This window comes from Fukomys damarensis, unplaced genomic scaffold (assembly GCF_012274545.1).
Source record: "Fukomys damarensis isolate Sample0158 unplaced genomic scaffold, DMR_v1.0_HiC HiC_scaffold_23, whole genome shotgun sequence".
NCBI classification, from domain to species: Eukaryota; Metazoa; Chordata; class Mammalia; order Rodentia; family Bathyergidae; genus Fukomys; species Fukomys damarensis.
This window is the reverse complement of record NW_022900935.1, coordinates 38,217,806-38,233,154: the sequence shown is the minus strand read 5'-3', so window position 1 is coordinate 38,233,154 and position 15,349 is coordinate 38,217,806. Positions and strand designations below refer to the sequence as shown.

At 40.4% G+C, this 15,349-nt stretch overlaps 1 protein-coding gene across 8 annotated transcripts in view; it reads left to right on the top strand.

Moving 5' to 3' along the window:
* Vps13d (vacuolar protein sorting 13 homolog D) overlaps positions 1–15,349 on the top strand; it is a 235,713-nt gene that overhangs the window by 117,348 nt on the left and 103,016 nt on the right. For all 8 annotated transcript variants that reach the window (XM_010628171.3, XM_010628172.3, XM_010628169.3 and 5 more), the window contains 5 exons: positions 679–914; positions 4,096–4,204; positions 7,891–8,054; positions 10,077–10,185; positions 13,183–13,362. In XM_010628171.3, the coding sequence (XP_010626473.1) occupies positions 679–914; positions 4,096–4,204; positions 7,891–8,054; positions 10,077–10,185; positions 13,183–13,362 (798 nt within the window). The remainder of the gene's footprint in view (positions 1–678; positions 915–4,095; positions 4,205–7,890; positions 8,055–10,076; positions 10,186–13,182; positions 13,363–15,349) is intronic.

Below are 15,349 nucleotides of genomic sequence, written 5' to 3'. Positions count from 1 at the left end.
GAGGTTTATGCTGCCTTTAAGATAACAAAACTGAAGAAAGTATACAGATAGGCTCTCTATATATAGCTGGACCACCCTAGAAATCCTTAGCACCAGGAGCTGGTTTCTGCAGTTATTTTAACTAGACTGTTTGCTTGACATGCTGTCTCTCATTAGTCATTCCATATAGGCAGAGAAAGGCCTCAAAACTGCCCAATGACATTGGGAATGGGCAATTTTATTGTTTAGTTACAGTGAATATTTATATAACTTGTCCAAGTAGACCCCAAATGGAAATCATTAGATTCTCTGAATAACAGTATGGCTTACAATATGTGACTTTTCTAAAGGCAAATTCCAAAATTTTTCACTTCTGTGAATAGTGTATAATCACAGGTGGCTGGGATAGAAAAGATGCACTGGATGGGTAGAATTGCTTCCTTTTAGTATTTTGGCAAAGCTCCTTAAAGCTCTCTATCCAGAAGGCTATTGTCTGTGTCCTTCATCAGTGGGCTTTTTGGAATTTGTGGGAAGATTTGGAAAGATCTGAGGAGGTGAGATGATTAGCCTCTCTGGTGATTATTCCTGTGTAGGATTCCTTTGGGAAGGAGCTGGAGCTTATGCTCAGAAGCCCCGGCTCACTTTCCAGTCTGACCACTCTCAGTGAAGTCTTTTTGTCCTCTGCCCTTCCTCCTCTAGGTCCCTGTTGTCTTCACTCAGCATGGTGTGGCCGAACCCAGGCTCCGAACTGAAGTGAAGCCCATGACGTCACTGGATTATGCCTGGGACGAGCCCACCCTGCCACCGTTCATCACACTCACTGTGAAGGGCGCGGGCTCCTCGGAGATCAGCTGCAACATGAATGATTTCCAGGATAACCGACAGCTTTATTATGAAAATTTCATTTATATCGCTGCTACATATACATTCTCTGGGTAATTCTGGAAGAAATTGCTATTCTTATAAAATGGCAGAAGAGTCTATATTAACTGGCTTTAAATTTTAAGCAGTTTCTGTGGAGAACTAACTATAGCAGATTTCTTCATTCTTTAATGAATGCTAGGCCCAGGATCTAACTCAGGAGGTCCTTTAGCCTAAACTCTTACCTTGACCAGCTTAAAGTTACCCAAAGAGGCAAGAATCTTTTCTTTTTAACATCCTCCCCCATTAATCCATCCCAGCATTTCATTACTTAATTTCTATAAGATGTCATTAAATATTTAATTTCTGCTATTAGATGTTATTCTTGTATTAGATGTATTCTTCTTGTGTGAAAGTAATATTTTTTTTATTTCTTAAACTTTCTTTTTCCTCTTTTATTAGTTTGCTTTGTCCCTTTCCTTATTTGAAGCTGACTGATCTTCCTCATAATTGGTCATCATGATTCTGAAAACACTGCTTAGGCAGAAGCATGAGGGTTTACCTCAGTATTCACCTAGAGCCCGATATAAGCAGTGTAACTTCACAGTGATTCCAATTGTTTTGCTTATAATCTTCATGGCTGTTAGAATAGTTACATTTAGAAAACTCAGGTGAAGAATATTGAGCCTCGCTAGGGATTTAGCTCAGTGGTCCGTGCCTGCCTGGCAAATGCAAGGTCCTGAGTTTGATCCCCAGTACCAAAAAAAAAAGAATATTGAGCCTGTTCTAATTCTGCTGTTAGATTGGCACATGAGAAATATTTAACCCTGGACTTTCAAACAGTGACTATTCTACCAGCTTACAGCTATAGCTATTTGTGTGCTGAAGTTACAGGGCCACCTTTAAAATTTATCTGTGAAGAAATGGGAAATAGCCAAATCTTTAACATTATAAAAATAAATCCCTTGATGAGTGGGAAAGTCATGCTCCTTTCTAAAATGTTCTGAATAATTTTGCATCTGAATGAGGTTCTTATTTGTCCTTCTGGCCCACAGAATAATCTCCAGCTTTGCCTTACCCTTGCTATCTGCTTGGAGTTTGCGTTTCACTGACGGTTGGAGTTGCAGAGACAGCCCTTCTTTCCCTTGTCTCTTTCAGTTCCCTGAGATAATGATGGTGCTGGGGTGTTTATCTTGTTATAAGTGAGCCGGCAATGTTTGCTTACTTGTTGTTTGTCTCTTAACAGTGTCATGTGCCTAAGGTCGCACATGCCTGAAAGACCAGTCCTGAACCTGGTTGCTAGCCACGTTTGCTCCCGTTCTACTGATGCTAGCAGTTACTAAGCTGTTTCACTGAAGGGTCCCTAATGGAAGGTGAAGAGTTCAGAGGGTTAAGTGGTATGGAGCAGGTGAAAAGAGAAGCTCCTGGGATCTTGGTGTGCAGAATCTAACAGCAAAATTTGAATACTCTTGATGCCCTAAGAGTTGAGCAATCTTTTGGAGTAGTTTTGTTTAAATTGAGAAGAAACTTACATAACATAAAATAAAACTATTATAATGTGAACAGTCCGGTGGCATTTAATACATTTTTGATGTTGTTGACTACTATCTCCACCTAGTTCCAAAACATTTTTATCACTCCCAAAAGAAATCCCAAATTAATCAGTTACTCCACATTTCCCCTCGTCCCAGAGCTTGGCAACCACTAATCTTTATTTCTGCATATACCTTCTCTGGATATTTCGTGTAAATAAAATCATGTAAGTGACCTTTTGGGTCCAGCTTTTTTCACTTAGCATAGTTTTTGAATTTAGGCTACATCATAGCATTCCCTAGTACTTCATTCTTTTTATAAAAAGTATTTAATACTTTTATGGCCAAGTAATATTCTACTGTATTTAATATAGTGCTGTCTGTTTACCCATTCATCTGTTGGTGGATATTAGAGTTGTTTTCACCTTTTGGTCATTGTGAGTAGTCTTTTTTGAACATGCCAGTACCTATATTTCTTTAGATACCTACTTTCAGTTCTCTCATGTTAATACCCAGGGCTAGAATTGCTGGATTCTATGGCAATTCTGTTTAAGGTTTTGAGGCATTGGCGACTTTCCTACAGTGGCTGAACTGTTGTACAGTTCTACCACTCTGCATTCCCACCAACACCAGAACCTTGTCTGTTACTTTTTATTTTACTCATTCTACTTGGTGTGAAGTGATTAGCTCATTGTGAGTTTGATTTGCATTGTTTCTTTTTGATTGATGTGTATTATTGTACATTTTGTAATAACTTAACAGTGTTGCACATCTTTTCATGGGCATATTAACCATTTGTATATCTTCTTTGGAGAAATGTCAAATCACATTCTTTGCTTATCTTAAAATTGACTTATTTGCCTTTTTATTGTTGAATTATGAGTTCTTTATATATTCTGATACTGGTCCCTTATCAGGTATATGATTTGCAAGTACATCTCCCATTCTGAGAGGTGTCTTTTTGCTTTTTGACAGTATCCTTTCTTTGTTTTCTGAGCCAGAGTCTCACTAGGTAGTTGAGGCTGGCCTTGAGCTCACTATGTAGCCCCGGCTGGTTGAAGGTCTCCTTTGAGGAAGTAAAGTTTTTCAGTTTGGTAACATCTACTCATTTCTTTTTGTAGCTGATGCTTTTGATGTCATGAAGGCTAATTTTTAACTCTGAATTTATCAGTACCTTTTGCAGTAGTAGCTAAATATGTAAATAGTTCCCTACCCTAACACCATAAAGTATGACAAGGCTGAAACATTCCCTAAAGCTCAGGATTTTAAAGCCCCAGAGAAACAGGGTAGAATTGAGTTGGGGAAGGTGTTCTTTACCCTTTGGATTTCATTCCATCCTGAAGGTACTTCTGATTTCTCGCCATCTTGGGGATGCAATAAAGCTGATCTGCCGGCAAAGTAGAGCTCATTGTCATTTGGGATATCTGTCTTGGGTTTTGTTTTTATCCCCCTGCCCCGGAGCTGTATGATCATCCTTTTATGTCTGAATTTTTAGGTGTAAAATTATCAAGAGAAGGAAAAGTCAGCATATGTCGTCTTAGAAAGAGTATTTGAACCATGCAGGGAAAAAAAAATACAATCCTAATCTTTCTATTTCTCTCAAGTCAAGACTTTTTCTTCTGTACTTTAAGAAACATTCTTCTTGAATAGGGATTTCATGATTTGCTTAGAATACTTGAACATGTGTGGTATGCATGTATTTTATGCTCATTTATTTATCTAGTTTGCAGGAGGGAACTGGAAGGCCTGTGGCCTCTAACAAGGCTGTTACCTCTGCAGAGCTTGTCTTGGATGTCTCACCAAAGACACAGCGCGTGATTTTGAAGAAGAAGGTAAGAGCTTAGAGATTGGAATTTAAAATAAAGTATTTGTAGCCTGGAAGGGTACTTAGGGTCACCTAGTTTATTTATTTATTTATTTTTGTTTGTTTGTTTTGTTTTTGAGACAGGGTCTCACTACGTAGTTGAAACTGACTTGGACCTCACTAAGTAGCCCAGGCTGGTCTTGAACTCACAGTGATCCTCCTCCCTCAGCCTCCCGAGTGCTGGGATTACAGGCCTGCGCCACCATACCTGGCAGGTCACCTAGTTTAGATTAGTGTTTCACAAGAGAAATAATGACTTGGGTTAATTGTGTTGCTTGAGGTGTGGGCAGGGATTCTTGAAGGCTACACTTCAAAGTGCTGTGCTGAGCACTGCTGTGAGGCCTGTGCTCTAATTCTGGGCCCCTTTTTCCTTCCCTCCCTTTCCACCTCCCTGCCTACTTTTTTTTTTCTTTTTCTCTCCCTCTCCCTCTCCCCCCACCTTCTTCTCCTCTCACTTTCTTTCAATAGGGTCTCACTATGTAGTTCAAGCTGGCCTTGATCTCACTACGTAGCCCAGGCTAGATTTGAACTCGTGGTGAGGCCCTTCTTATTGTCCATGTCCTTTTAAAGGTTTTCTTTCTTTCTTTCTTTCTTTCTTTCTTTCTTTCTTTCTTTCTTTCTTTCTTTCTTTCTTTCTTTTCTTTCTTTTCTTTCTTTTCTTTCTTTTCTTTCTTTTCTTTCTTTTCTTTCTTTTCTTTCTTTTCTTTCTTTTCTTTCTTTTCTTTCTTCTTTTCTTTCTTTTCTTTCTTTCTTTACTGGGGATTGAACTTGGGACCTTACATTTGTGAGGCAGGCAGTGGAACACTGAGCTAAATCCCCAGCCCATGTCCATGTCCTTTTGGAGGACCTTATTCTCGAATTTGTGATTTGTGTTTTTCATTACTTTATTTTTCTGTTGTACTACTTCCCCAATCTTTCCCTTAAACTGAATTTTTTTTTAAAAAAAAAGTCACACTGACAAATTTCCTCTTTTTAATGCTTGCTGCTAAAATCAGCATAAAAACATAAATGTCAGTTTTACATTCTTTTCAAGTGAGTTTAGGGAAATGTTTTTACCAGTGGGCCTAGACTTGGAGAGAAAGGCAGCAATATTTGGCTAGAAGTACTAGAAATAGTGACTTTAGAGAAAGACTGCTGATAAATTGTTGAAATTGACGGTATACAGGATTTGGGGGACACCGAGCCACTGAAGCTGCTTTCAGGGGAGGGGAGCCGCACGTGTAATCACACATTTCTTTGCTTGTGAATACTTGTACACGTACACTGTGCGTGGATTTTGAAACACCCTGACCTGTGTGATGTCTTCTAAGGATTGTGTGCAATTTATATCACATCATTCAGGATGAGCTCTGACGGAGAATGCCTATTTAGAGTGATATTCCAAGCAGTGGCTATGTAGCTTGTCCTTGATTTGTTTAGCTTTGAAGATGTGAGGCTCTGACAGGTTTTAATTGGCAGGAGCCAGCACAACCCTTTGCCACTGTGGACTGGGCCTTCATCAGTCCCTTCTGCAGGTTTGAGAACTAGGTTGTTAGGGGAGAAAGGAGAGGAACTGAAAGGAGGAGGATGGTGCACGTTGGCTTTTAAGTTGGGATTTTGGTGGTTTCCAGCTTATGATGGGTACAGGGTGCACAGTGGCAGGCGGTAGAGGAGACTCTGTAGGAAGCTTGATCTCACCTGGGCATCTCTCGCACCTGCAGTACACTGTGTAGGTTTCGTACTGTATGTGTTGTATTTTCTTTCTGTGAACAAAGAGGCAGACACGTGGAGAAGAGAGATGGAAAAGTATGGCCCATTTGGATCTCTGTAGACACAGGAGCCAGAAAGAGCATAGTACCTTTCTAGGTCTGCATTCTGGCGCACCAACTTTTTGTTGTTATTGTTTTTTGGAGATACGGTCTTGCTATGTAGTCCAGTGTGGCCTTGCACTCACTGTGTATCTCAGGCCCAACTTTTAGGCACAAAAAAATAGACGATGTCAGCTGAGCCCGGTGGCTAATGGCTATAATCCTAGTTACACGGAGGATGAGGTGGGAGGATCACAAGTTCAAGGCCAGCCCGTGCCACTTCATGAGACCCTGCCTCAAAATAAAAGGAAAATAGGCTGAGGCTATAATTCCCTAGCATACATAAGGCCCTGGATTCCATCCCTAGCACAAAGAAGAGGGGTGGTTGGTGGTGGTCTGGCATGTCCCATTCCTTTCTGTGCTTCGTTCCCTGCTGACCTTCCAGACATATTGGGAAGACTAAGGTGCTAACACACAGCAGATGGTTGTAGAGGTCATACCCCTGCCTAGTGTGCTAAGCCTCCTGTCCTTACTACCCGAAGAGCTAGATTTTGCTCTGTGGAATGTCAGAGGATAGGAGCTCTAGGACAGTAGGTAACTTGTCCAAGCTCACTCAGTTCATAAACTGTGCAGCGGGCTCTCAAATCCTGGCATTCTGACTCTGATGTTCACACTTCTTACCTCGGTGGTTTCTACTTTGTAGAATATAGAACGCTAAATCTGTCTTTCCAGAACATCTGTAGCATGTGAATGAAGTGTGGGGCACAGACATGTCTGCTGCTGTGCTGGGCTTCTCCCCGGTAGGAGTGAGGGATCCCATGGCTCTAGCTGCAGGAAGACAGCACAGCAGAGTGGCGAAGGTTCAGGCTCTGGAATTAGGCTATGGAGATTGAGATTTGGCCTCAGCACCTCCTAGTTGTGTGGCACGGGAAGTCACTTTGTCTCACTGAGCCTTGCCCTCCACATCTGTTAAGTAAGCACTGTAGCAGCATGTACCTCACTGGATTGTTTTCAGGGCCAACTGAGTTATTATGCGTAAGTTCCTTGGACCAATACCTGGCACACACAAGCATTATTATTACTTCTAGTGTGTAATGGATTATGTAAACTTTATTATGACTGACCTGGAAGCCTAACTGCTGTTTACAATATTACCGAGGAGAAAATAGATCTAGAATGAACATCAGTCAACCTAGTATAACCTTTGACTACAACCAGTTTAGCGTTGGAATATAATTGACTTGTAAAAATTAGAAACAATCACTATGATATGCTTCCTTTCTAAACGTAGGGGAGGGATGGGGACTCTGGTAAATTCTGGGTGTCTCCAAGTTACAAGGGTGGCCAGTCCCTGGATTCTGAGGTGGTACCATCTCCTTACGGGATCAGATCCTTCTGTGAGGCGCAGGCTGCTGAGGGTCACCATCTGGAAGAGCAGTGAGCATGGCGGTAGAGCTGCAGAGGAGGTTGCCTTGCCATTTAAAATGAAACTTTTATGCAAGTTAGAAATACTTGGTATATAAAATTTTAAAATCTATTTGTAATTTTGGATGTCTGATTCAAGAGTTTAGCCTATTTTTATCCAGTGTGCAACTTCAGATCGATAGCGATGCATGTTTGTTTGTTTTGTTTTGGTACTGGGGATTGAACTCGGGACCTTGCACTTGTGAGACAGGCAGCGGCACCACTGAGCTAAATCCCTGGCCCTAGTGATGCATGTTTGAAGCAAGCCTTTGCAGGCTGTGGAAATGTCTAAAACAGTTCCCATCTAAGAGCTCACTCAGCCCATATAGGGAGCTCTTGCATTGAGGAGCCAGCCTGGCTGCACAAGGTGGCTCTTTCCATCTTCTGTGTATTTGTTCACCAGGAACCAGGCAAGCGTTCTCAGCTGTGGAGGATGACAGGAACAGGAATGCTGGCCCACGAGGGCTCTGCAGTTCCTCACAACCCCAACAAGCCCTCAGCCACCCGCTCCACTGAGGGCTCGGCCATCCTAGATATTGCTGGTCTCGCTGCAGTAACTGACAACAGGTAATTTTCTAGATCAATTTTTTTTTTTATTGTTTTTGAGTCAGGATCTTGCTGTGTAGCCCAGGCTGGCTCGAACTTGTGACGATTCCCCTGTCTCAGCCTCCTGAGTGCTGGGATTACAGGTGTGCACCAACACGCCCAGCTCACGAAAATTTATATTTGTAAGCTGTGTGTGTGTGTGTGTGTGTGTGTGTGTGTGTGTGTGTGTGTGTGTGTGTAGTACTAGGGATTAAACCCAAAAAAGGCCAGGGTTTTACCACTGAGCTACGTGCCCAACTTTTTTTTTTTTTTTTTTTTAATTTTATGATAGTCACTAAGTTGCAGAAGCTAGACTTGAATTTGCAATCCTTCTGCCTCAGCCTCTCAAGTAACTGGGATTGCAGGCACGTGCCCCTATGCCTGGCACATTTGTATTTTCATATTTGTATTTTTCGTCAATGACAGACACCTGTCAATCCCCAAATATGAGTGTTAGACATTTCATTTAATTTTGTAAAGCAGTTATGGCAGCATCCATGCAGATGTTAAGAAGCCTCAACTAATTAATACAAAGGATATTATGAAAGATATTTCTTTTACTGAAATTTCTAGTCCATCCTTTCTCCCTAGAAGTGAGGTTTGTTTTTGTTTTTGTTTTTGTTTTTTTTTTTCTTTTTTCTTTTTTCGGTACTGGGGATCAAATTCAGGACCTTGTGCTTGTGAGGCAGTCAGAGGAACCACTAAGCTAAATCCCCGGTCCTAGAAATGAAATTAAAAAAAAAAATCTTTCTAATAATTTGTCAAATCTTTTGAGAACAGAAATTTAAGTTAATAAGAAACTATTCAAACGTATTTTAATGAATTAATCTGTGAATTCATGTCAGCTTAAGTTTGAACAAGTTGTTTTCTTTGCCTATGCATTAGTTTCCTCATAAAATCAGCATACTTTTCAGTTAACACCTTATTCACTTCCAGAAATAATTATAAGTTAGAAGACAAAATAAAAGCATTTAAAAATAAAGCAGAAAGAATCTGTGAATTCATGTCAGCTTAAGTTTGAACAAGTTATTTTCTTTGCCTATGCCTTAGTTTCCTCATAAAATCAGCAGACTTGTTTTCAGTTAACACTTTATTCACTTCCAGAAATAATTATAAGTTAAAACACAAAATAAAAGCATTTAAAAATAAAGCAGAAGCCGGGCGTGGTGGTCCACGCCTATAATCCCAGCACTCGGGAGGCTGAGGCAGAAGGATCGCTGTGAGTTCAAGACCAGCCTGGGCTACGTAGTAAGTTCCAGATCAGTCTCAACTACATAGTGAGACCCTGTCTCAAAAAACAAACAAACAAAATCAGAAAAAAGACTTGAGATTTTAAATATACAGAGTCCACTAAAAAATTTATTACTTCAGGAAAAGAAAAACTGGTATAAATGTTTTAATACCAAATTTATTGATACATCATGTGACTAATACAAGTTACCTTTAGCCTCTTCTGTCACCAGAGGTGGTCAGAATGGTGGCCATGAGCTTCCAGATGACAGCAAACTGCTGCTTGGGGGAACCTGGGTCATTGGATCACTGCACATTCATTTTCAATTGTTTCTCTAAGGGCCAGTGGTGTAGTGTGTTTTCTGTGACATACGGCATCCTCTAGGGTCCACCATATGCTCGTAACACCGACTGTTGAAAAAGCATAGTACTATTTTTCTTTTCCTGAAGTGTGTGTACATTTTTTTGTGTGGACGCTGTGTGTAACAGGTGTGTTCCTATGCTGTATGGTGCTGTCATTGTGAGGGTGAAGGAACTTGTCTTACTCATCTTAAAGGGTTTATCACTTCTCGTCCCCTCTTTGTTGCTTTCCCTTTCGTTTTCTGCCTCTTTCCTCATTTAGCAATTCCTATCTGTCACACCACTGAAGCTAACTGCATGTTAGATTTCCAGGGTGGAGGGGCCAGGAGGGAGAAGAGCAAACCTTGGTCCTCACATTCTCTCCATGCCTGAGACTATGGATCCAGAGGGTTCACTGCATTTCTCTTTGTCCAGATATGAGCCACTGATGCTAAGGAAGCCCGACCGCAGGCGAAGCACGACCCAGACATGGAGTTTCCGAGAAGGAAAGCTGACCTGTGGCTTGCATGGGCTCGTTGTCCAGGTTGGTAACTTCTGAGGCTTCTTTGAAGCAAGGCATCAACTAGTTTATAGGCGATAAATTGTTAAGTGGAAGAAAAAATTGGTCAAACTCTTGAAGCATAGACATAGGCAAGGGTTTTCTTTTCTTTTTTTTTTTATTTTTGGTGCTGAGGACCAATCTCAGGACCTTGCACTTGTCACAGGCAGTTGCTGTGCTGCTGAGCTATATCCTCGGCTCAAGGATTTTCTGAACAGAACCCCAGTTATACAAGAAATAACACCAAAAATCAGCAAATGGGATTTTAGCAAATTAAAAAGCTCCTGCATAGCAAAGCAGACAACCAACAGAGTGAAGAAACAACTTACAAAATGGAAAAAATTGCCAGCTACTCCTCTGAAAGAGGACTATTGTCTATAATACAGAAAGAATTAAAAAAAGTTAGAACCCCTAGTTGAACGGTCCAGTCAGAAAATGGGCAACTGAAATGAACAGACACTTCTTAAAAGAAGCAGTACAGCCAAGTACGGTGGCGCATGCCTGTAATCCCAGCACTTGGGAGGCTGAGGCATCAGGATCAGTTTGAGCTCCAGGCCAGCCTGGGCACCAATAGTGAAATAGCGAGTTCAAGGCCAGCCTGGACTACACAGTGAAACTGTCTCCAAAAAAAAGGCCAAAAAATGACAAACGCTGGTGAGGTTGTGGGGGAAAAAAGGAACCCCTCTATATTGTTGGTGAGAATATAAACTAGTACACTTTGGAAATCAGCGTGGCGATTCCTCAGAAACCTAAAAATGGAAATTCCATTTGACCTAGCTATCCCTCTTCTGGGTATCTTCTCAAAAGAGCTGAAGTCATCGTATTGTAGTGATACATGCATTCCATGTTTATAGCAGCACAATTCACAATAGCTAAATCATGCAAGCAGTTTATATGCTCATCAACTGATGAATGAATGCTCAAAGTAAATTTGGTATATGTACACAATGGAGTACTACCCAGACATAAAGAAGGATAAATCTGAGTCATTTGTAGGAAAATGGATGGAACTCGAGATGATATATTAGACGTGGTTTCTCTAAATGAGAAAGCCAAAATGTAAATAATTTAAAGAGCAAAAAAAAAAAAAAAAAGACCATGTTAAGTAACAGGAAAGTAGACACTGGAGAATGGAAGGGGATCTGGGGAAAGAGGGAAAAGAGCGAGTGAAGGGGCAGGAGGAGTAAAAATGATCACTATGCGATGGAAAGAAACGTATCAGCTGACAGCCCGACACTGGGTTAGATGGTTAGTTTTAGATCCATGATGTTAACGTAAAAACCTTCTGTAATGTGTGCTAGGGGACAGCAAGCATTCGTGGCCTCGGCACACTCTTGATTCTGTTTATTTCTGAATTCTTGGTGGCACCCAAAGAAGTTTTTAATTTCCTCTGTCTTTAACTCAGCCAGTCTGTTCCATACTGAACTCACAGGTGCTTTTATAAACAAATATGTTTTTGGAAAATGACCAAAAGTTTAGATTTTCCATCCTTTCTAGCTTCGGGCTGGGAATGGGACTCTGGATCGAGACAAGCAGCAGGGAAGTGACCAAGCGGTTTGAGCATAGAACAGAAACCATGAGTGACTTGTGTGCACTTCTCCCTCAACCCGAGGTTTCACCCAAAACATAAATACTTGAACATCAGGCCCTTGATGGAGAACAGTGAGTGTGTTTGTCCCCAGTGGAAGGGAGCCTGTAGTCCGGGGTAGTGTGCACAACTGTGTGGAGCCTCGGACCACTGTTTGGTGAGATTTATTTTCTTTATCTCGATTGCCCTGAGCTTTATTCATCAAAGGCAAGCTGCTTACTTATATGAAGCACACATCTGGAATGGATTTGCGATTTTCAATTAGCGATACAGTCAGACTTCCAGAGGCAAAGCAGGGCTTGTCATAATTGGTGGGTTCTGGGTCTGACCCTGACTTTACTTCCAGTTTATTTCCAAAGCCCATGTAGTTCCCATTCTTTTGGAGCATTTTCTTTCCCCCAAATCTCTTTCTGTTGTTTGTTGTTTCTTGAATCTGTCCCATCATTTCTCTCCTTGTGAATGACCCCATCATAACAGTATTCAGCAGAGCAGATTGTGTTTTGGTTAAGGAAACAAGGTTGTTTCATTCGTATGCTGATTATTATAAAGTAATGGAAGGCATTAAAATATTTTCTGACACTGCTTTTTCATTAGATTGTGTATGCACTTTCTGAATTTGCAGTTGCCATAAAGAGCTTCCTCTGTACTGAAACCTGTTGTACAAACCCAGCTCAGGGTTTCCCTTTACTTATTCAGTGTTTAAAAAAATCAACAAATGGTTTAAACATTCTTTGTGCTGTCCTCTCTGGGCCTGGATGTGCTTTCACAGGCCTCGTCCTAGAAACTTGTCCTTTGTGTGGAGCCCAGCACGAGAAGGTGCCTTTATTCAAAGGTTGTACATGAAGCATCCAGGGGAACACCCAGGACCATGTTCATTTTAGAACTGATACTAATGTTGGACTATTTGGGTTGGTTTTCTAGCCATTGGCCTTTTGGGGAAGATTTTCAACTCAAGAATTTTCTTCTTACTGGAATTTTGAGTGATAGTTTTATTTTGAGAATATTTCAGATATTTAAATGAATCCTAATGAGAGTACTAGAAACAAAGCTGCCTTTGGCTACTCTTAAAAGTTTGTTGTTGTTGTTGTTGTTTTAATGGCTAGAAGTTATTACATGCCAGAATAAAACCAAAATATTCTAGTCATAAAATTATTTCTTAACTCTGGGTATGTATGTAACCCCCCCAAATTCATGTACTGTAACTTTCCATTTCACTCACATAATCCTATTTTTTATCATCTGCAAAGCTGAACAAATAACAGATATTTTGCTATACATTGATCATGACTCTCCAAAAGAGAATTTAAGTTTAGAAACCTGTTTCAAGTGATGTTAAATTATCAAAGTTGGTGCCTTTGCCTTTTCTTGTACGTCTTTACTCCAATGTCTTTTAGGCCAGAGGAGGACTTTCTGGTTTATTTGATGGAGCTGAAGTTGTTCTTGGTCCTGACACATCTATGGAGCTTTTGGGGCCAGTTCCACCTGAGCAACAATTTATTAATCAAAAAATGAGGCCTGGTTCTGGAATGTTATCTATCAGAGTCATCCCAGATGGACCAACCAGAGCACTCCAGGTGAGCAAGCACTGACACGAATCTTGTGTCCTTCCCCAGCCTCCCATGATTACTATTCATCAAATATTTATTGGACATGTTTTATTCTGAGGATATGGGTTATTTTGTATAAAATGGGGACAGATATATGCCATTAAATTATTATGAAAATTAAAGTAGAAATAAAAATATAAATATAAGCAAAATATAAATAAAATCTAATGTAGGAACTGGGAATGTAGCTCAGGGGCACAGCACCTGACTGGCAAATGCAAGGCTCTGAGTTCAATTTCCGGTACCAAAAAACAGACAAAAATTGGATGTAGAAAGTATAAGAATTAAAGAAGGTAATGCTAACAATGGATAATCATACAGTTAATGTTGTTATTATTATACTAATATTTAAGTAATTGACATAATAATAACATTAACAAAAAATTAAAATCCCTAATAAGATAATTAAAATAGGTTATGGGAGTAGCAGTAGAAAGTAAATAGAAAGGATTAGTGTTCCTGGATTTGGAGGTAGGTAAGCTTCCTATGAGAATTAATACTTAAACTGAGCACTAGAAGTTAACTGAAGGGAGTTGACCAAATAGGGAATGGTAGAGGGGCTTTGCATTCAGGAACAAGCACATTCATTCAGCAGTTATTTATTGAGTAGTTATAAAGTCAGGCACAGTTCTGAGTACCAAGCATATGCCACTGAACAAACAGACAAAATTTTCTGCCTGCTTAGAGTTTACACTCTTGGAGGAGATAGTGAGAAATAAAAATAATAAATAAATTATGTAGTATTTGGGAAGTTGGTTAGTGAAGGTCAGCCTTGTTGGCATATAGCATATGGTAAGAAATAAGAAGCAGGAGCCAGATTATTAAAAGCTTGAGACACACACTTAAGATACGGTAGTCTTTCTAAATCAGCAAGGATTCAGAGATTGATATGATCAGGATTTATTTTAGTTAACTCACTCTGGCGGGAAGGTACAGAACTGGAGGGGGGCAGAAATGGAACTAGGGAAAGACCAGCTAGGAGTTTCTGGCAGTAATGTGGATGAGAGGTGATGGTGACTGAACTAGAAAAAAATGGCAGGGTGGGTGTGAGTACAGGGAGAAACGAGGTTCAGTTCAGAGTGGCATCAGCCAGATTTAGTGATGAAGTGTAGGGATGATGGACAGGAAGAATTCAAGGATGGCCTCTAGAATTCTGACTTGGGCATTGAGAAGAATGACAATCCAGGTCACTAAGAGCTGAACATGGAGGCACCTCATGGGGAAGTGAGGAGTTGAGTTTGGGACTTGTTGACTAACGGTACCACTACGATAGCTACATGAAGATGCCCCAAAGTCACTGTAAACATGGATCCTAAGTGCAAAGAAGCAATGTGGATTTATTAGTCCTAGCATAAGAAAAAAAGATGTTGGAATGTAGTAGTGAATTCTGTGAGAGGATATATCACAATCTACAGAACCTCTTTAAAAAGCAGTCTGTGCTGATAGCAAAAGTGAAATCAATGAGCATGAGCTTTTCATGCTTGACTTGAACTATAATTCTAGATCACCTGGAGATACTTGGCACCTATGTGAGATTCTCCAGGTCTGTAGCTTGAGTTTGCCAGGTAGACTTAAAACCAAGTTTATGTCATTATTATGTAAATCTTAACCTTAGTGCTTTGGAATCATTAGCTTCCATAAGATTCCTGGACAAATAGTTGTTTTATTTTATTTATTTATTTTTGTACTGGGGATCGAACTCAGGACCTTGCGCTTGCGAGGCAGGCAGTGGAATGTTTTTTGTTTGTTTGTTTGTTTTTAATGGAGATGAGGATTGAACCCAAGACTTCATGCATGCTAGGAAAGTACCTACCACTGAGTGACATCCCAGCCACTTTTAAAATTTTATTTTGAGATAGGGTCTCACAGTTTCTCAGATTGACCTTGAACTTGTAATCCTTCTGCCTCAGCCTCTCAAGTAGCTGGGATTACAGTTGTGTGCCACCATGTCCAG